General features: G+C 41.3%; 1 protein-coding gene across 1 annotated transcript in view; it reads left to right on the top strand.

The window, feature by feature from the left end:
• The window catches only part of NLRC5 (NLR family CARD domain containing 5), a 76,364-nt gene that overhangs the window by 24,844 nt on the left and 28,984 nt on the right, over positions 1-22,536 (top strand). Inside the window, exons 20-32 of the mRNA XM_070952963.1 lie at positions 2,377-2,430; positions 3,331-3,411; positions 6,479-6,562; positions 8,290-8,379; positions 9,350-9,412; positions 10,555-10,638; positions 12,531-12,614; positions 14,371-14,460; positions 15,480-15,545; positions 16,746-16,829; positions 16,935-17,018; positions 20,297-20,383; positions 21,848-21,922. Of these exons, the coding sequence (XP_070809064.1) occupies positions 2,377-2,430; positions 3,331-3,411; positions 6,479-6,562; positions 8,290-8,379; positions 9,350-9,412; positions 10,555-10,638; positions 12,531-12,614; positions 14,371-14,460; positions 15,480-15,545; positions 16,746-16,829; positions 16,935-17,018; positions 20,297-20,383; positions 21,848-21,922 (1,026 nt within the window). The remainder of the gene's footprint in view (positions 1-2,376; positions 2,431-3,330; positions 3,412-6,478; positions 6,563-8,289; positions 8,380-9,349; positions 9,413-10,554; positions 10,639-12,530; positions 12,615-14,370; positions 14,461-15,479; positions 15,546-16,745; positions 16,830-16,934; positions 17,019-20,296; positions 20,384-21,847; positions 21,923-22,536) is intronic.

Here is a 22,536-nt window from a genome sequence, read left to right as displayed (position 1 = left end):
AGCCTCTGACGATCCCAGCTGAGCCACGCGATCATCAGAGGCTTTTTTTTTACTTTTAAAAGCATTTTTTTCATCGGAACAGGTTGTAGAAAAAATGGTTTTAAAAGTAAAAAAAACAGCCTCTGATGATCGCGTGGCTCAGCTGGGCGTGGGGGGTGGGGGGGCGCAGGGATTTTTGCTACCGATTCTCCAAACCACCCGCTGCCATCGCTACCAGATCTGATCCGAACCGGGAGCATTTCACCCCTGATCCTCTGGAGTCTATTTAAGCTCACGCCGACTGCTTCAGTGACTCCATCCAGCCACCTCCTTCTCTGCCGTCCCCTTCTTCTTTTGCCCTCCATCGTTCCCAGCATTCGGCTCTTCTCCAGGGAGTCCTTCCTTCTCATTAGGTGGCCAAAGTATTTGAGTTTCACCTTCAGGATCTGGCTTCCTAAAGAGCAGTCAGGGCTGATCTCCTCTAGGACTGACCGGTTGGATCGCCTTGCAGTCCAAGGGACTCACAGGTGTCTTCTCCAGCCCAGAGTTCAAAGGCCTCCATTCTTTGGCGCTCAGCCTTCCTTATGGTCCAACTTTCACAGCCATACATTGCAACTGGGAAAACCATGTAACTGTACTACTTTCTACACTGTGTGACTGAGGAACAACTTTTTCCCCACCCATGTTTAAAAAATCCTCCACATTTCTATCAGCACCAAGGGGTGGCTTTTTTTTTTTTTAAGTACTGGTAGTCCTCAATTTACAACAACTCATTTAATGACCATTCATAGTTACCATAGCCCTGAAAAAAGTGACTTGTGATCGTTTTTCACACTTACGACTGCTGCAGCATCCCCATGGTCATGTGATCAAAAATCAGATACTTGGCAACTGACTCCTATTTATGACGGTTGCAGAGTCCTGGTGTCACGTGATCCTCTTTTGCGACTTTCCATCGAGCAAAGTCAATGGGAGGGGAGCCAGGTTCACTTAACAACTAAGCTACTAACTTAGCAACTGTAGTGATTCACTTAACAACCATGGTAAGAAAGGTCGTAAGATGGGGTAAAAATCTCTTAACAAATGTTTCACTTAGCAACATTAATTTGGGGCTTCATTGTGGTTGGACCTCAAGGGGTAACTATAACTTTTTTAAAACTCATTTTTGGTCTCTCTTGGAAGTACTAATATAGTTCGCTCAGCAGCTACATAAAACTTAAAAATAAATGGATCTCCACTGTGGATTTTTTTTTTTCCAGGGAAGGAATTGGTTTCAAGTTCCTGAAAATTGTTCCATCTCACCTCTGTTTCACTTGCTAGAAACAATATACCAATATACAAGGATTCCAAGAGAAATATATCCCCCATTGTTGAATACTATAGGACCGTGATGGCGAACCCATGGCACGCGTGGCAGAGGTGGCACGCAGACCCCTCTCTGTGGGCACGCACACCGTCTCCAGCTGCTCTTCTGGTTTCCAGCCAGTTGGTCTTTGCAGGCGCCGGAGCACCGGAAAACGGTCTGAAAACAGCCCGAAAAATGGCTTGAAAATGGCCCAAAAAACAGCCCCCCCAAAGACACACACACAAAAAAGAGAGGCTGTTTTCCAGCTGTTTTCAGGCCAAAAACAGCCCGGAAAATGGCCCAGAAAACAGCCTGAAAATAGCCCAAGAAACAGCAAAAAACAGGCTAGCCAAAAAACATGCGCCATCCAGCTGGCCTTGCTGTTTCCGGTGCTCTGGCGCACACACAGGCACACACATGCATACGCATTCTGGTTTGGGCTCTCAGTGCCGAAAAGGTTTTGCCAGCACTGTTATAGGAGAAGAGCTCTTCTGGTCCATGGTAGCCTAAAATCAGACAGAATCTAGTGACACCTTTTCTGACTAATACATTTTATTAAAAGACATCAGTTTTGGGGACCTGGCGTTCACAATAAATAAACCATGTTAGTTGAAAAAGATGCTGTCAGATTTTCTTCTGATCTTGGTATAAAGATGCTTCTTGGCCAACCATTTGCAGCATCGCTCAACACTGAAAATCCAGATGTTTTGCCTGCAGAGGTTTATCAGTTCAATACCTAGCATCTCTAACTCAAAAGACTGGGTAACACAAGATCAGAAGGTACCAATAAAGGAGAAGAGTTGTGTAGTTCAGGGTTGAAATGAGGGGCCCTTGATGCTTCTGAGCTTCGTTGTTTTCTTGCAGAAGTTTCATGACTCAAGCTAGGTAATGTCATCAGTGCTAGACAAGATGGGCAGGAGCTTTTCATTTCAGAAATTAAACAACCAGATATGTTAGCACCATCTTGATAAACACTTTTGCACTGGGAGAATACAGAACCCAACCAAGTTCTTGATTCAAATAACCTAGTTTGTTTGTTTTTTCCTCTGAAGGTATAGCCCGGCCAATGAGCATGCCAGGAAGCAGATGAGCTGCCGTTGCTTTTAGTAAGTTGTATTTTCATCTTTTGGGTGGCTTATAGCTCCAAAGGAGTGGTGCTCCATCTGCCATTTTCTATGGCCATGATGGCGAACCTATGGCACAACTGGGGAAGGCCAGTTTTTCTTTCTTACCTGGCCCTAGAACCTCTCTATGCATCTGGGGAGGGCGAAAACAGCCTTTCCAACTCCCTTGGAGGCCCTCCGGAGGCCTGAAAGGGCCCATTTCCCAACTTCCGGCGGGACAGGAAGTGACTATTTTTGCTGTCTCCAGCCTCCAGAGACTCCTAGAGAGTTCAAAGAAGAGAGTTCAAAGAGTTGCAAAAAGAAAAAAAGAAAGAAAGAAAGAAAGAAAGAAAGAAAGAAAGAAAGAAAGAAAGAAAGAAAGAAAAATTAATAATTTTTCCTCATTTTGGGTTAGCATATTGTTATAGATATGGAATGTGGTGGCTCAGTGGCTAAGATGCTGAGCTTGTCAATTGAAAGGTCAGCAGTTCAGCGGTTTGAATCCCTAGTTCTGCATAACAGGGTGAGCTCCCGTTACCTGTCTCAGCTTCGGCCAACCTAGCAGTTCGAAAGCATGTAAAAAGTGCAAGTAGAAAAATAGGGACCACCTTTGATGGGAAGGTAACAGTGTTCTGTGCGTCTTTGGTGTTGAGTCACGCCGGCCACATGACCACAGAGACGTCTTTGGACAGCGCTGGCTCTTCGGCTTTGAAACGGAGATGAGCACCATCCCCTAGAGTCGGGAACGACTAGCACATATGTGCGAGGGGAACCTTTATCTTTTTTATTGTTATAGAATCTGTAGGAAGGGCGAAAAAGCATTAGGGGGAAAGATCAGAAGGGGGGTGTCAACCTATTCAGGATTTAAATCTTTGCAATGCAGAACATGATTTTCTCTTTCAGCCTGGAAAATTGCACAATCCAGCTGGACATGATTCGCCTCTTTAAGATTCTCACCAAATGTTCTGGATTGGCAGAAATCAAGTAAGTATTGTGACGGATGTGTGCACATCTTTACCTAACATTTAAACCAGAATGGAACTGAGTTTGCAAGAACAAAATACAGGTAATCCTCTAATTATGACCAATTGAACCCAACATTTCTGTGAATTTTGCTCACATTTTAAGACTTTTCTTCCCACTGTTGTTAAGTGAATCATTGCAGTTGTTAAGTTAGTAACCTGGTTGTTAAGTGAATCTAGCTCCCCCATTGACTTTGCTTGTCAGAAGGTCGCAAAATGGGATCACCTGACCCCATGACTGCAATCGTCATAAATATGAATCAGTTATCAGACGTCGAAAATTTTCATTAGGTCAACATGGGGTTTTTGCAACGGTCGTGAGTGTGAAAATTGGTGATAAGACACTTTTTTCATTTCTGTTGCAACTTTGAATGGTCCCTAAATGAATTGAGTTGAGGAGTCGTAAAGTCGTAATGCGTGAAACCAAATCTTGTGTCGGTTTGAAAATAAACTTTTCTCCAAAGGAGCAATAACGGTGCAAATGTAAACAGTCTGTTGCACAGAATGTTTTGAACCTGAAAAGTTTTACGCGCTCCATTTTCAATTATTTTCAGGCAAAAATCAGGCACAAATCTATAAAACTGTTTCCACCTGGAAGGCTCTACTCCGGGTTGAAAATAACTCTGACCTTACTGGAGCTCCAAATGGCCACATGGTGATGAATATCTGTTTCAAAACTCCCATTAAAGTTGGAAGAACTTGTTTCAACCCCCCTTGAAAGACTGAGAATGTAAAACTTCTTCTACCCTCTTCATAGCTAAAACCTGCCCAAATCTTCGGGTTTTTTTTTTTTTTTTTTTGAAGAGGGTTTATGCAGATTTCAGAGAAGGCTGTGATAAGAGTTGTTTTTTCTGCTGAGGCAGGCAACTTGAGATAAAGATGAACAAGAAATACAGATTATTCTGCCAAGAGGAATTTTAACTCAGCAGGCGGCCTATTAGTTCCAGCATCACTACAGAATTGGAGCAAATTGAAATTCCAAAGTGCAGGACAGGGAGGCTATTTGCACATTTTAATGTGTTACCAACAGCTGCAAATGAAGGCTGAGTTTCTTAGTGCAGAATGGGCCCTGCAAAAAAAATCATACTGTAGCTGATTTTTTTTCTCATACTAGACTTACTATATACTAGTAGTCCTTGACCTATAACTATTCATTGAATGACTTTTGGAAGTTACAACAGCACTGAAAAAAAATTGACATGACTAGTCCAGTATTGGAATTCAAATTTTTTTGCTACCGGTTCTGTGTGCGTGGCTTGGTGGGAGTGGCAGGGGAAGGATACTGCAAAATGCCCATTCCCACCCCACTCCTGGGGGGAGTATGTTGCAAAATCTCCATTCCCATCCCACTCTGGGGCCAGCCAGAGGTGGTATTTGCCAGTTCTCCGAACTACTCAAAATTTCCGCTACCGGTTCTCCAGAACCTGTCAGAACCTGCTGGACTAGTCCTTGCATTTACGACTGTTGCAGCATCTCCAGGATCATGGGGTCAAAATCAGGGTGCTTGGCAATGAGCACCATTTCTGATCTTCCCATCCAACTTCCAGCAAGCAGAGTCAATGGGGGAACCCAGATTTGCTTAAATATTGTGTGATTCACTTAGCAGCTGGAGTGATTCAGTTAACAACCATGGCAAAAAGGTCATAAAATCAGGAGAAATTCACTTAATAAGCGAATTTGCTAAGCAACAGAAATTCTGGTCCCCATTGTGATTGGAAGTTGATGAACACCTTCACACCATACATGGACCCATTAATATCTAATTTCTCAGGACATTCAGATTCATTCCGTCTTTAATATCTAAAGTCAGATAAAAACCTAACCTTGCTAAATGTTTCTAAATATTGTTGCATTGCCTGTAGAATCCATGTTGAGATGATCGGTCGGTATGGTTACTTTTACAGCAGTTCATTTGTTTTGACAACCTTATCCAACTTTATTTAACTGCAGTCACAAAGAAGCTGACAAAAATTTCTGAATTGTTACATACAAGCTTTGAAACCCCCCCAGTAATTATTCCAATTTAACACTTTACTGGTAGTCCTCGACTTACAGCAGTTCATGGAATGATTGTCCCAAGTTACAACGGCACTGAAAAATGTGACCATGGCGGCATCCCCATGGTCACATGATCAAAATTCAGACACTTGGCAAATGACTCACATTTATGACGATTGCAGTGACACAGGGTCATGTGATCTCCTTTTGCAACCTTCAGTGGGGAAGCCAGGTTCACTTAACAACCATGCTATTAACTTAACAAATGCAGTAATTCACTTAACAACTGTGGCTAGAAAGCTCGTAAAATGGGGCAAAACTCACTTAACAAATGTCTCTCACTTAACATAAATTTGGGGCTCAATTGTGGGCGTAACTCGAGGACTATGTGTAACCTTATGCATGTATGTGTGTGTGTGTTTCTATCTACAATTGCTTGGATGGTTTATTATTTTACTCTTGTTGCTGTAAATGTCTTTAGTCAACATTATGAACAATGTTGGATATTGTACTCTGTGAAGGCAGAATGGTTATAAAATGTAACTCAGAAGCAGAATACAAGTTTTCTTGATTAATATTTTCCACTCGGCATTTGATAGAAAATGGAGCAAGGATTCAATGGCTCATGAGATGGATTTGGTCCAAGCTAGCTTCCCTGAAATTTTAATCTTGATGATGGCATTTAGTAGGAGCATTTGTTCTGCCTAGTTTCAATATTTTTTCAAGCTTGACGCTTAAGCGGGAAAGATTAACCATTGCTGCCTCTAAATCTTTTCTCTATGGAGCAATTCAGTTTGAAAAAAAGCTTAGCTCACTGGGCCAAATCTACTGGATCTGTGCTTAGTTTGACGAAGTCATGGATGGAAGCATTGATGTGATGTTCCTCAAAATCACCACAAAAGCCTGATGTTGATGGAGGCCATTTCAACAGCTCTTTGGACCTTCAAAAGTATTTCACCTCCACAAATGCAGTAGTCATGATAGACTTTATTCTTCTGATGCATCTCAAACTTTCCATTCCCCCTGTCTAGCTTCTCTGGAAATTCACTAAATGATCAAGATGTTAAACAGATGGTGTCGTGTCTGTCCGGTCTCAGCAGCTTAAGATTCTTAAGGTGAGTCCAGAGAGATTTCTGCCTGAGAAACCCAATGTAGGTGCACAGAGCTGCCAATTCCCATTAAAAAAAAAAAATCTCTTCACTCTCTTCACTTTTTAATTTATTTTTTATTATTTTATTTTATTTTATTTTATTTATATTTTATTTATTGTATTTTTATTTTTTATTTATTTTTTATTATTTTTATTTATTTATTTAATTATTTTATTTATTATATTATTTTATTATTTTATTTGTGAAACTAAAATAAGGTACAGGTAGTCCTTGACTTACAACAGTTCATTTAGTGAATGTTCGAAGTTACAATGCACTGAAAGAGGGATTTTATGACCGTTTTTCACACTTACAACCTTTGCAGCATCCCCATGGTCATGGGATCAAAACAAAAAGACACGTGGCAATGGGCATGTAGCTCCTGTGACCACCTTTTGTGACCTTCTGACAAAGTCAATGGGGAAGTGAGATTCTCTTAACAACCATGTTACTAAGTTAACAGCTGCAGTGCTTCACTTAACAACTGTCCTAAGAAAGGTCATAAAATGGGGCAAATTCAAATTTACAACTGTCTCTTTTAACAACAGAAATTTGGGGCTCAATGTGGTTATAACTTGACTACCTCTACCTATTTCCCTACCCCTTGTAATTTCAAGAAGAATTCCGGGTTCCACTGCATTCTTAGGAAAACAAAGATGGCGGGTAACTGAACTACACTGTAGAAGTGTATCTATCTGCCCATAGGGGACACGGTGGCTCAGTGGCTAAGACGCTGAGCTTGTCGATCGAAAGGTCGGCAGTTCAGTAGTTCGAATCTCTAGGGCTGCGTAACGGGATGAGCTCCCGTTCCTTGTCCCAGCTTCTGCCAACCTAGCAGTTCAAAAGCACGTAAAAGAATGCAAGTAGAAAAATAGGGACCACCTTTGGTGGGAAGGTCACAGTGTTCTGTGCGCCTTTGGCGTTGAGTTATGCCAACCACATGACCACGGAGACGTCTTCGGACAACGCTGGCTCTTTGGCTTTGAAACGGAGATGAGCACCGCCCCCTAGAGTCAGGAACGACTAGCACATATGTGCGAGGGGAACCTTTACCTTTATCTATCTGCCCAGAAAAAAATGAAACTTGGGTGGAGGAAAGGAGAAGAACTGTGGCAGGAAGCATCCAGATAAATTGGTCCTTTCTACTTGGCTGTGGTCCTTGTGGCAGCCATTTTGTCAATGGATAAACTCCCCTAGCAGACATTTTATAGGTTCGTCCATATTTTCCCAAAATTCTAAATCCCTCAGTCCAAACAAGCTACAGTCTCATATTTTGTATAAAGCTTCTAGATACAACACTGATGCAACTGTACCATATATTGAACAAGTTAAAGATCTACTATCTTCATTAGCACAAGAGGGTAAACTTAATTTTCCATGGCTTAGTGCAGGGGCCTTCAAACTTGGCAACTCTGTGGAGTTTGACTCCCAGAATTCCCTCGCCAGCCATGCTGGCTGGTGAATTCTTGGAGTTGAAGTCCACAAGTCTTAAAGTTGACAAGTCCACAAGTCTTAAAGTTTGGAGATCCCTGGCTTAGTCTATTATGGAAACTCAGACCACTTAGTTCAATAGATTGGGTAGACCAAGAGAAATAGGTTAATTCATCAACTATCATGGTGGTGGACCAAGCACGTTTGCAAACCCAGCCAACATGTTGTTACTTCTGTCTTCTTCTCCCATTTTTTTGCAGCATCAGAGATAATGCATTTTCATCCAATGGGATTTGCTTGCTGGCCAGTTCGTTCAACCAGTGCAGGAGAATCTCTGAAGTAAACATCAGGTGAGCAATGAAAGCTTGGAATAAGACAAATATAGATGGATTGAAGCCTATTGTCAGCCTCCGCCTTTATATGGGGAGAAACAGGCTCAGGCTCAACCCATCCAAGACTGAGTGGCTGTGGTTTGTACAGACTTTGTGTGTGCTGCGTCTTTGGGGCCCGTAGCTGGGGCAGAACACCATGGCACATCAGTGCAGCACATGTTCATCATCATAAGTTTATTTGTCAAGCATATATAAGATAACAGGTAAAAGTATAAACACAATTTGAATACATGAAAAGAGTAAGTAAAAAGGAATATTAGGACAGGGACGGTAGGCACGCTGGTGCACTTATGCACGCCCCGTACAGACCTCTTAGGAATGGAGTGAGGGCAACAGTAGACAGTTTAAGGTTAAAGTTTTGGGGTTTGCGGAAGAAACCACAGAGTCAGGTAGTGCATTCCAGGCATTGACCACTCTGTTGCTGAAGTCCTATTTTCTGCAGTCTAATTTGGATCGGTTTACCATGAGTTTGTATCTGTCGTGTGCTCTTGTATTGTTGTGGTTGAAGCTGAAGTAGTCATTGACAGGAAGGACATTGTGGTAGATAATTTTATGTACTACACTTAGGTCAGACTGAAATTGGCATAGTTCTAAATTGTCTAAGCCCAAAATGTTGAGTCTGGTGGCATAAGGTATTTTATTGCAGTTAGAGGAATGGAGGACCCTTCCCGTAAAATATCTCTGGACTCTCTCAATTGTATTTATGTCCGATATGCAGTGCGGGTTCCAGACAGATGAGCTGTATTCAAGAATTGGTCTAGCAAATGTTTTGTATGTTGCTCAAAGAGAGACCAAAGCTCTTTGTGGGATGAACAATTGGATACATGCTTCCATTTTTAAACTCCCAGATGTTTTGTCTTGAGAATGTCTCATTCCAGTGGAGGAATCTGGTTTCTGAAAGTGAACGTATTCTTTGTTATGTTTCTAGATCAAGGAAAAATGCTTTTTTGTGTTTTGTGGAAAATCAAGCAAGTGAAGCACTCTTCTGCAGGTCTGTGATGTCCAATCCTTTATGTTCTTATGACACTTTTGTTTTTTTGAAGTGCATGGATAAACCTTGCATGCTTTAAAAATCCAGGGAAGGACCCGAATAGTTCAGGGCAGGGATGAAATCTAGCAGGTTCTGAGAGGTTCTGGGGAACCGGTAGTGGAAATTTTGAGCAGTTCGGAGAACAGGCAAATACCACCTCTGGCTGGCCCCGGGAGTGGGGAGGGAATGGAGATTTTGCAATATCCTTCCTCCAGGAGTGGGGAGGGAATGGGGATTTTGCAGTATCCTTCCCCCAGGAGTGGGAAGGGAATGGGGATTTTGCAGTATCCTTCCCCTGCTATGCCCACCAAGCCACACCATGCCCACCAAGCCATGCCCACCGAACCGGTAATAAAAATAAATTGGATTTCACCACTGGTTCAAGAGTTAGCCACCCTTTCATGTATGTGAGATTATGGAAAACAAACAGCCCCAAAAATTAAATGGTCAAACAGCATTAAAAAAAAAAACATTTTGAAGCTGAGGTTAGTAGGATTAGCTCCTTCCTTCCTTCCTTCCTTCCTTCCTTCCTTCCTTCCTTCCTCCCTCCCTCCCTCCCTCCCTCCTTCCTTCCTTCCTTTCTATTTTACTTTTGCAAGAGCGCATAATTTGAAGTCTCAGCACTGAATGGCTTTTCAGTGGTGCCTTTGGAGAGCCCTTCCAAAATTGCTGCACAAACACAAAATGAAAATTATATTAAATATATTATTTGTACTTAACTAATTGGCTGTACTTAATTAATGGGTTGTACACCACCTAGAGTTGACCCTTGATGAGGTGGGCAGCACATAAATTTAATAAATAAGCAAAATAATTGTATTCCATTTTAAGTTGTGTTTTGTTCAAATTAATCGGATTAAGCGTTGGTCCCAGCTCCCCTACTTCAAGGAGAACATCCTTGAAGTCAGGCAAGAGACGAAGGCAGAACAAAATCCACTACATTTTATAGCAATCCCTGGCTTGCTGAATAATGTTCAATAGTTGTTCCCTTTTTTTCCTGGGTTAATTAGCCAGTTTTCAGACAAATGCATTATTATAATATCATTTTCTACATTTAAAAGAGGACTTGCTTCTATCTTTCACCTTGAACTTTCTTCAAACAGGTTCATCAACTGTGGCATTGACCAGCCCAATCTCAGAGAGCTGTGTGCCGTATTTGAAAACTGTGACCATCTTGCAGAGCTGGAGTAAGAGAGAAGTATTATTACAGTTTCACAAAGTTCTGTACTAAATTTGTGGACGTGGGACCTGGAGGAATTCTGGGAATTGGAGTCCATACTTCTAAAGGTTGCCAAGGTTGAGAGACGCTGATGGAGAGATGGAGATGCTGAACTGGGACTAAGGAGACCCAGATTTCCACCAAGCATGGAGTTTGCCATCTCTCTCTCAACTCTGCAACAGAGTTGTTCTAGTCAGTTTAAAATAAGGGAGGAGACCAGAACTGCTGCCTTGCACTCTCAAAGTGAAGAGGGGATATCAGTGGATTTGTCGATTGTAAACCTAAACTAATGGATTGTCACAGTTCTGAACAGATTATAAATTAATTAAAATAGATGATGGATGAAATAGAAAATAAATAAAGCCAGCCTGAGAAGCAATGGAGGAGGCAAAATGAAACTCAACCACCACAATAGCTACAGCTAGTCCTCGACTTATAACCACAATTGAGTTCAAAATTATATTGTTAAGTGAAGCATTTGTTAAGGGAGTTTTGCCCCATTTCACGACCTTTCTTGCCACAGTTGTTAAGTGAATCATTGCGGTGAATAAGTTAGTAACCTGGTTGTTAAGTGAATGTGGTTTTTTCCATTGACTTTGCTTGTCAGAAGGTCGCAAAAGGGGATAATGTGACCCTGGGATGCTGCAACTGTCATAAGTATGAAGCAGCTGCCAAGGGTCTGAATTTTGATCATGGGGATGCTTCAAAAATCAGATGTGAAAAATGTTCATAAGTCACTTTTTTCAGTGCTGTTGTAATTGAATGGTCGCTAAATGAATTGTTGTAAATTGAGGATTTACAGGTAATCCTTGATTTATGACTTATCACTTAGTGACCATCCTAAATTATGACGGACCCCCAAAAACTACTTACAACCTGGATTGAAAGTTCTGATATTTTCCCTCCTTCCCACGCAGTTATATGACCATAGTTTGAATGCTCAGCAACTGGCCTATATTTGTGGTTGTTTAGAATTACAGAATTACAGATTACCAGAGTTGGAAAGGGCCTTAGAGGTCTTCTAATCCAACCTTCTGTTGAAGCAGGTGACCCCATTCTATTCCAGCTGTTTGCAGTGTGCTGTAGTTATGTGACTGATTTATGATGTTTTTGCTGCAAACAAACATGTGTTTCCAACAAAAAACACCTTATAGTGAACAATGGATTGGCTTAATTACTGCCACAATAGTTGTAATCAAAATAAGAGGTGACACAGCAGGAAAGTTCTAAAATAATTAAAATAGTTGTTACAATTATCTTTAGGAAACCAAATTACTAATTACAAAATTAGTGCATCAGGCAACTGGGAAGCTAAGCATAAATGACTTCAAGCTTGGATAAGAGATCAGGGTTGTAGAAACCAATATTGTAGACTAAACTGGGAACTCAGAACTGGGCAGAGGGATGGACTAGAAGACCTTGAAAGGTCCCTTCCAGCCTTATGATTCTTAAGATGTCATGATTGAACCATTCTGGAAGAGAGCGTGGCCTAACTTCAGGTAGTCCTTGAGTTATCAACACAATTCAGGTGATTGTGGGGCTGCTGCAATGATTGTTAATGTGAAAAATGGTCATAAATCACATTTTTCAGTGCTATTATCCCTTAAAACAGTTGCTAAACTAATGGTTCTGAGTCAAGGACTGACTGTACTTTCATTTTGTTGCAAAAAAACTCACCAGTCTTCTCAGTCATCTGTAAATTTAATCATTAGAAATGCTGCTCTGAGAATGGAATCCAACTTTTCCATTGAGAACAACTTCGCACTTGGTTAAGCTTTTTTTTTTAAAAATAATTCCTGAACCAATAGGGACATTTTAAATATATCTATCCTGGAAACTTACATTTTTATCCTTTGTCAGTCTGTCTGGGAATGATCTTGACGACGAAGGATTAAGGTGGATTCTCGGACATTTGCCCAAGATCCAGAATTCCTGCTCATTGAAGTAAGTGGATTCAGTGTGAGAAGCAGAGGGGAAGTTATGGGATTCTATGGGAAAGTGACACCTCCCCCTTGTAACTTTATCTGTTGAACCTCAACCTGCTGTCTCCCTACTGTCACCACCATTGCATAAATCCTTCCCAGACGATGAGTGGCTTTATTAGGAGCACGTGAAAGTTGCGTCATATTCTTAGAACTGATTAGTGCCAGTTTCTTTTTGTGTGTGTTTTAATTGGTTGAGTTTTATAGTTTTAAAAATGACTTTATATGTCTTTTGATTTTTGTTCGGGAGCCACCCAGAGTTGGTGGAAAGACTGGTAGCTATAGAAATGTTTTAAATACATAAAATAAATCTGAACCGAAGAAGCTTCTTGGATGAGAAGTGAAATATTTTCAAAGAAAAAACTCCAAGAAAGTCCAATTGCCTTTTAGAAAATAAGCCCCTTTGGGACAACTGTGACCTGGATGATTGAGAATCTCGATAGACTCTTATTCTTCTCCAGGTTGTATTGGTGTTTGGGTCTCTCTCACCAGTTCTGTCATTGCTTAATGGTGGGGAAATGCTCATTTTAGCATTTCCTAGATTCAAATGGTCCATTGAACCATACTTGTTCCAAATGCTCATTATTTGCTCATGGCCAATGATCAACTAAGTAGCTGTAACACATAACAGCAAGCTCAAATGTAATAAGAGCCATAAAGCTACCGTACAAACTTGTCAATTGAAATGTTGAATCCTAGAATCATAGGGCTGGAAGGAACCTTGGAGGTCTTCTAGTCCAACCCCCTGCTTGAGCAGGAATCCTCATACTATCCTGGACAAATGAGGCTGTCCAGTGTCATCTTAAAAGCCTCCAGTGATGGAGCACCCACAGCTTCTGGAGGCAAGCGGTTGCACTAATTAATTGTTCTCACTGTCAGGAAATTTCTTCTTAGTTTCTGGTTGGATCTTTCTTTGATAAGTTTCCACTTGTTGCTTCTTGTTCTTTCTTCAGGTGTTTTGGAGAATAGTCATGATAAAGATAACTTTAGCCTCCCCTTAATATGCAATAGAACCGACCTAGATATTGACATACAAGTGAAACTGGGAAGTTATCAGTAATTGTTATTGGGGATTTTAAATAAGAAATTTGAATAAAAGAGGCCAGTATCATTAATTGCTTTGGAAGAAAATTACGAACACTTTTTTTATTTTCCAAAGGAAAATAATACATTAATTTTAATTCTAATATAAGGTAAAGGTAAAGGTTCCCCTCGCACATATGTGCTAGTCATTCCTGACTCTAGGGGGCGGTGCTCATCTCCGTTTCAAAGCCGAAGAGCCAGCGCTGTCCGAAGACGTCTCGGTGGCCAGCATGACTCAATGCCAAAAGCGCACAGAACACTGTTCCCTTCCCACCAAAGGTGGTCCCTATTTTTCTACTTGCATTTTTTATGTGCTTTTGAGCTGCTAGGTTGGCAGAAGCTGGGACAAGGAACGGGAGCTCACCCTGTTACGCAGCACTAGGGATTCGAACCGCTGAACTGCCAACCTTTCGATTGACAAGCTCAGCATCTTAGCCACTGAGCCACCGCATCCCTTTAATTCTACTATAAACTCAAGCATAATAGAATCTAGGAAGGTGGACTATTTTACCCTAGTAACATCTTAACCACATAGAAAAAAAATTACTGATAGTTTTTAATAAAATCATGTAACATGCGTTGAACCTTTATGAAAAGAAAGTGAAGTAATCTGTCAATTGTCATTTCTTTCATAGAATCAACCACAATGGAATCTCGCCAGATGGAGTTCTCCTGCTTGTTAATTTCCTTGCCACAAAGGATGATGTGGTTGAAGTTCAAGCAAGGTGTAACCATAAATTTGTAGTAATTTATTTTTCTTTTGGTATTATTGTGGATGTAGAAATGGGGTCTTCAGAGAAGAAAGGTAGCCTAGCTACATGTTCAGAATGATTTGAAGTAGGCAGAGAATATATACTGTAAAAATGGATTAGAAGTTAACCTGCTCTATTTCAGAAGGCATCAAAAGGAGAATGGACAGAAAAAGTAATGGAAATAGATGGGTAGGTTCTCCTTCATTGGACTACTTGAGTCAATTCTGTGCTTAAGTTTGAAGCAAAAAAAGAGTGAGATGGGCAGCATATAAATTTAGTAAATATTTCTCCAAGATCACTTTTGAAGCATGGAACTTGATAGTTCCATCTAAACTGTCCATCGGATTCTACCCATTAATTTGATTTGGATGTATAATTGAATCATGTTCAAAGAGACTTTCTTAATCAACACTGTTGAAGCAAAAGTGGGATGAATATAAACTGGGATTTGAAGTGATGGGGTTGACAAAATTAAAAAAAAGTAAAGATGATGGTAATTACAGTTCTGCAGTTAAAGCCCTCTCCCTTTTTAATGTAGATCACGTATGGGAAAGGTGTCCAACCTTGGCAATTTTAAGACCTATGCATTTCAACTCCCAGAATTCTCCAGCCAGCCAGTCCAAAGGTCTTAAACTTGCCAAGGTGGTTGTTGGCTGCCATTTTGAAGTTTTTGAAGGCCAGAATCCAACTTAGTTTCTCCCTTATATCTTGTGAAGCATTTAAGTAAGAACAAGATCTCTTTTTGCTTCCTGATATTCTGAGTTTTTTCAGATTCTGCTTTATTCATTAGAAGGTGGAAGAGAAATCCTATAATGGCTTTTGTTTGCATTCTTTAAGTTCTAGGCATATTTATTGGGGGGTGGGGGGAAACCCTGGGGATCTTGGAATAGAGAATAGTTTTAAGGTCTGAACAGAATAAACAGGCATTTCAAGAGAGCTTTGCCCTTTCCATGCTTTTTTCTCAAATTGTGTATTTTTTCCTTCTTTGCCAGTTTGTGCTCTGAAAAAATGCTGCTTATCAGACTCAAGAAACAAGATAAACCTCAAAAGATCCTGAGGTAAGTGAAATATTACTCAAATTCTCCTTTTAGCAATTTATTTTGTAAATTATTTCTAGAGTCTGTCAATGTTCAAAGCCTGTGCTATGAGAACCGCTAAGTCGGGGTGAAATTCAGCAGGTTCTGACAGGTTCTGGAGAACCGGTAGCGGAAATTTTGAGTAGTTCAGAGAACCGGCAAATACCACCTCTGGCTGGTCCCAGAGTCGGGTGGGAATGGGGATTTTGCAATATCCTTCCCCTGCCATGCGCCACCAAGCCACGCCCACTAAGCCACACCACTCCCACCAAGCCACGCTAGTAACCGGTAGTAAAAAAATTTGAATTCCACCACTGCGCATATTTGAAAGGCATGTATACATCATTCTTGATGGAATGTTTAGGTAATGTCCCCTACAATACTCTTTTATTGCAATTTCCCTACTTTTAATATCCTCTACAATATAAATGACATTTAGTGCAAGATGTCGTGTGTGTTCGTTTCAACTATCCATCTGGGGTATGATTTTCAAAATGATGATGGTTGAATTCAGGGGTGAAATGTAAAATGTATTACTACCAGTTCTGTGGGCGCGGCTTGGTGGGAGGGTTAATGTGACTGGGTGGGCATGGCCAACTTTTTTTTTTTTAACTTTTCAGAGCATTTTTTCTAATGCTTTGAAAAGCCTCTGCCGATCAGGCAACTCAGCTGGGATCGTCAGAGACTTCTCAAAGCATTTTTTTAACCACCTCTTCGGCCAAGAGTTGCTGAAAAAATGCTTTGAAAAGCCTCTGATGATTGCGCGGCTCAGCTGGGCAATGGGGGGGGCAGGGATTTTTGCTACCGGTTCTCCAAACCACCCGCCACCATCGCTACTGGACCGGGCGATCCGGTCTGAACCGGGAGCATTTCACCCCTGATACATACTTATCTAAGAGAAATTAGTAATGGGAATTTATCTCTTTGCTGGGGACTTTAAAAGCAAACCACATTCCTCACCAGGATGGCCCATCTGGTCTTGGGAAGATCACAGCAGAATGTTTATATTTATCTTTTTCTCCTCTATGATGGGAGGGCAGTAGGGAGAATGAAGAGATGACTAAGCATTCACTCAGAATCCTACCCATTCATCCAAGGAGAAAACGAGTAGACAATCTTTGTGGTTTCTTGAGTTATGCGCAACAAGTCACCTGAGTTGATTTTCTGTTTTTTCCCCTCTAGTCTAAAGGAATGCAACCTCCAAGCAGAACATCTGGCACAGCTGTTGAGTAGGCTGGAAGGATGCCCTGCCCTGAGCAATTTCATGTGAGTTTATGCACATGAATTTATTCCTAACATTCTTCTGTCTGATGGTTTGGTTAGGAGCTATCCAACCAGATTTTTTCACTAGCTTATTGTATTTGTTTCTAGATCAGTCAACAATGGCCTGACAATCAGAAGTGCCAAAACTCTCCTTAGGTCTCTAAGGAGATCGACTAGCATGCAAAAAATAAGGTTAGTAGGTATATAATCAGGGAATTAGAAAGTGTAAAGAAATTCTGCGTTGTTCCTTGTTTTATTGTTACTTCCAGCTCTGTGGAACTTTCAAAAATGAATATTGCAGTTTAGTATGAAACTATGGAATTGTTGGTGTTTGAGTTAGATTGGTTGTTTTCAGATATTTCTTCTTTTTTTGTAATTTTTTTTTATTTTTTCCAACATAAACATAAAAAAAAAGAAATTTTTTCAAGAACGAAGTCTTGGTCCGGTTACAAATAGGTATGCTAATTTAACAAATGAAAACAGATAATTTTAACATAAATTCCAATATCTTAATTTAAATCTTTCTATTATCTCATCATACATCTTAATCTCCTGCTAAAGCAAAGCTCATTTTTATATTCAATTATAAATTCAATTATAAATCATATTGGTCTATCTAAATTTTTTTTTCCATCGCTCCTTTTAACATCAACATTAATCACGAAAACAATCTGATCTATTAATCTATATATTTACCTTACAATTTTATCACCACAAATCTTAATTCAAATGTATACAACTCAATTTTAATTTCAATTTATTAATCAAAATTTCTTTCTATTTTTCTCATTTTCTAGACCCAGTTCATCCTATCTTGGTCTTAAACTTTTACACAGACATCTCAAAATTTCCCATTTCATTTTAATTATCGCCCAACATTTTCTTTTTCACCCCTTATTAATAATTATTCTTCAATGTATTCTCCTCATTTTCCTCCGTCACTCCGCCTATTGTTTGGCTGATTTCTGCAGAGCATATTTTGGCTGAGTTTTCAGCATATTCTCCTCCATAACTCCAACTATTATTTGGCTGATTAACAGCATTTTCCATTGTTTTGGCTGATTTCCAGCATGCTTTATTTTGGCTGATTGACAGCATTCTGCTCCATAACTCCACCTATTATTTGGCTGATTTCCAGCATTATCTTATTTTGGCTGAGTTCTCAGCATATTCTCCTCCATAAGCTCCAACTACTATTCTGCTAACTGTTTTAAAAATTTCTTTTTTAATATGTTATCTATTAATCCACTGTTTGCAACTATACTCTTCCAGGGTGTATCCCCATCTATTTCTTAATATTAATCATTTCCAATATATGTTAAGTTCAATCACAATTATATTTTCCATCTGTGTACCTTAGTATATCATCTATAATTGTTAACAATTGATCATAATTATCATCCACCACTTTGTTATCAAATTAAAATTAAAACATATTACATCAAATTATGCTTTTATGAAAATGTCACTTTTAGTCACCTTAACTTCTCACTTCTATTATAATTATCTTTCTATCTTTATTTTATCATAAGCACTTCTTGTTTTTATTTAAAGCTCACTTAAACTTTGAACCATTTAAAGGTTGTTTTCAGATATTTCATTTCATTACCCAATTAGGTGATAACATTGCACTGATGATATCTAATGTTCACTTCTGCATGAAGAGGTATGGTGGCTCAGTGTCTTAATGATGCTGGAGATGGTCTCAGCTTCGGCAGTTTGAGCCCTACCCCTGCCTGGCAGGATGAACTCCCATCACTCGCCTCCACTGCTGTCCACCTAACAGTTTGAAATCATGTTCTATGCAAGTAGATAGATAGGTACCACTTTGGTGGGGAGTCGAGCTGGTGCTCTGTGCAGGCAGTCAGATTCCTCGTGGCTCTGAACCTTTCCGGTTGCGGCACCCATTTGTGAGGCAGCTATGGTGGAGGGAGGGGTCGTGGGTGATGCTGCAGGAAGAGCTGTTTGTCGATGGTATCAAAAGCCGCTGAGAGATCTAATAGGACCAGGACAGAGGAACAACCTCTGTCCCGAGCCCTCCAGAGATCATCCACCAACGCGACCAATGCCGTTTCCGTGCTGTACCCAGGCCTGAAACCCGACTGGAACGGATCTAGATATGTCGTTTCATCCAGGTACTGGGGAAGCTGTCATGCAACCACACTCTCAACAACCTTCGCCACAAAGCGAAGGTTGGAGACTGGACGATAGTTAGCCAATGTTGCCGGGTCCAGGGAAGGCTTCTTGAGGAGAGGTCTCACCACCGCCTCTTTCAAGGCGGCGGGAAAGACACCCTCACCCAATGAAGCATTTATAATCCCCAGGAGCCAGCCTCGCGTCACCTCCCGGGAAGCCAGCACTAACTAGGAGGGGCACGGGTCCAACAAACATGTGGTCGCATTCAGTCTACCCAGAATCCTGTCCACGTCCTCAGGGGTCACAGAATCAAACTCATCCCAGATAACATTCTCAGGACCTGCCCCCGTCATCCCCGCTGGATCTACCCAGTCGGAGTCCAGATCTTCCCGAATCTGAGTGATTTTGTCATACAGATACTGAACAAAATCCTCGGCTCTTCCCTCCAAGGGGTCCTTCCTCGCTTCCTGGTGGAGCAGGGAGCGGGTCACCCTAAACAGGGCGGCCGGGTGGTTATCTGATGACGCAATAAGAGCAGCAAGATAATTGCATTTTGCTGCTTTTATTGCCACTAGGTAATTCTTAATATGAGATCTTACCAGTGTCCGGTCAGATTCAGTACGACTGGCCCTCCAACTACTCTCTAGGCGTCTTTTCCGGCGCTTCATCTCCATCAGCTCCTCAGTAAACCAAGGAGCCAGGTGAGATTGGCGCCGGGTCAGAGGCCGCAAAGGCACGACTCGATCCAGTGCTCCAGCGGCCGCCCTATCCCAGGCGGCCACTAGGTCTCCAGTCGAGGCGTGAGCCAGAACCTCAGGAATTGGCCCAAGCTTCATCTGGAACCTATCAGGTTCCATCAGGTGCCTGGGGCGGTACCATCTCATCGGTTCCGCTTCCCTGCGGCGGGGTGCAGCAGTTCGAAGGTCAAGGCGAAGGAGAGAGTGATCCGACCATGACAAGGGCTCGGTGACTATGTCCCCTATCTCGAGATCACTCAGCCACTGTCCAGAGACAAAAATCAGGTCCAGTGTGTTTCCCCCCACATGCGTAGGGCCATGAATTAGTTGGGTCAGATCCATAGCCGTCATGGAAGCCATGAATATAACAGGGCTGGTATCTTGGCAAGCCAAACTATTACTCTGCAATAGCATTGTGGTCTTCCGCCTTCTGTAACAATGCCATACGCTAATAATAATAATAATAATAATAATAATAATAATAATAATACTTCTGTGTGAATGTGGTATAGGGTTCCTTTATGATGAAGGGAAAAACCATGAGGAACCTTCTGAGTGGAAATACGCTTCTCTCACCTCTTCTGTTTTGTCTTCTAGCATAGAAGAACCATGGGTGACACATGAAAGTTTTCCTGCCCTCCTGAGCCTGGCTGCTGAAGTCCAGGGAGAAGTGATTACCATCATGTAATTAAATCCTCTGTCTCATTTGTTGACTGTTGCTTTCTGTAGGGTAGGGTCCTATTCAGGCCCTGTGTTGGATTGCAGTTGAGGATATAATGGCTTTTGAGTAGATTGGATCACACCCACCCACCCTTCCTTCCTTCCTTCCTTCCTTCCTTCCTTCCTTCCTTCCTTCCTTCCTTCCTTTAGACATCCATCTTGACAAATAACTGTCAGTGTTGATGAAGATTCTCAGTCATCCAGGTAAAATTGTCTGAAAGTTGAGTCATTGGCAACTCAAATCAACAACTCTCTTGTTGATCACTGCTCATCCAAGAAGCTCCATCGTTGGATGAACAGTGAAATGTTTCAAACCACCAACAATAAAAAGTCCAGTTGCCTCATGACTCAACTTTCAACAGTTTTACTTGAATGACTGAGAATCTTCACATATTGCCACACTTTTTGAAGAAAAAACCCCTATGGTTAGTGTGGGAGGAAATGGTACATTCCAACAACTGTTTTTCTAACTAACTTGTTCTGACAGATGAAGATACTTGGGTGAGAAGTGAAATGTCTGAAACCAACACGAAACTAAGTCCAGTTGCCATGACTCAACTTTCAGACAACTCTCAGTGACAAACAATCTTAAAATAATTAAAAAACATTCCAATCACAAATTGGGGGGAAAAAAATCAGAATTGTCAATCACTAATGCAAAGAAGGGACACGGTGGTTCAGTGGCTAAGACACTGAGCTTGGTGATCGAAAGGTCGGCAGTTCAGCGGTTTGAATCCCTAGTGCGTAACGGGGTGAACTCCCATTACTTGTCCCAGCTTCTGCCAACCTAGCAGTTCGAAAGCACGTAAAAAATGCAAGCAGAAAAATAGGGACCATCTTTGATGGGAAGGTAAGAGCATTCCATGCGCCTTTGGCATTGAGTCATGCTGGCCACATGACCATGGAGATGTCTTCGGACAGCGCTGACTCTTCGGCTTTGAAACGGAGATGAGCACCACCCCCTAGAATTGGGAACGACTAGCACATATGTGCGAGGGGAACCTTTACCTTTATTTTAATGCAAAGAACCCAAGACCCAGGCATAGAAGTAGGTCTTGAGGACCTTTTGAAAGCCAAGCAGGATTGGGTTCTTTCTAATTTCCAGAGGAAGAATGTTCTATAAAATGGGCACCTTGGCAAAATAGGCTTACCTTCTGGGCCTCACTAGCTGATGTGACTCAGAATTGTGTTGTTTAAACTTGGGAATAGGCTGTTCTACAAAATCAGTGGTGGACCTGAAGGTTCTCAGGAGATTCCAGAGAAAGGTAGCATGAGGCTTAGAGAGAATCCATGGGAAATACACTCCAGGTAGTACATAGCTGGATTAAACAAGTGGAATGTACCTTCAGGTTTTGGGGCTATTTTAAGTATAGCCTTAAATCTTTCAGCCAATCTACATTTTTCCTTGCTTTTTTTACTTTTCAAAAGGAAAGCTGGTTCCCTCTTTATGCTGGAACAGAAATTTCCTCCCCAGGTGGGGAAAGGAGAGTTTGTGGTCAACAGGTAAGCAAATCCTTTTACTGGTGTCTTCACCAAGCGTGGCTGAGCAAAGCTGGCTGAGGAATTCTGGGAGCTGAAGTCCACAAGTCTTAAAGTTGCCAAGATTGGAGACCCCTGCTCTAAGCAGTTTACAGAGTCCGCCTTTTGCCCCCAACAATCTCGGTCCTCATTTGACCGACCTCGGAAGGTTGGAAGGCTGAGTCAATCTTGAGCCCGTGAGATTCGAACTGCTGAATTGCTGGTAGCTGGCAATCAGCAGAAGTAGCCTGCAGTACTGTATTCTAACCATTGCACCACCACGGCTCTGCATACAAATATATATATATACAGTCTTCTAGTCGGAAGGTTTTGACCATAATTGGTTCGGGGTTTAGCATATTGTGTGAGCCTTACCTATTTGGTTAATTTATAGCTCAGTCTATTGTATAAACCCTGAAAATGAGTCCACTTAGTAACCAGATTATTCATTGTTATAAGAACTGATTTGTGTGGTTTAGCATATGAATTCAATCAAAGCTATTGAAAGCAATGTTCTATGGAGTCCCCCAGTGAATATCCTCCTCAGTCTTATTTCAGAATATTTTTAGAAAATTATCTGAGGTTGACTAAAGTGGGTG

This window comes from Pituophis catenifer, unplaced genomic scaffold (assembly GCF_029215685.1).
Source record: "Pituophis catenifer annectens isolate HBS135680 unplaced genomic scaffold, rPitCat1.0.hap2 SCAF_13, whole genome shotgun sequence".
NCBI lineage: Eukaryota > Metazoa > Chordata > Lepidosauria > Squamata > Colubridae > Pituophis > Pituophis catenifer.
This window is presented reverse-complemented; position numbering and strand designations above follow the sequence as displayed.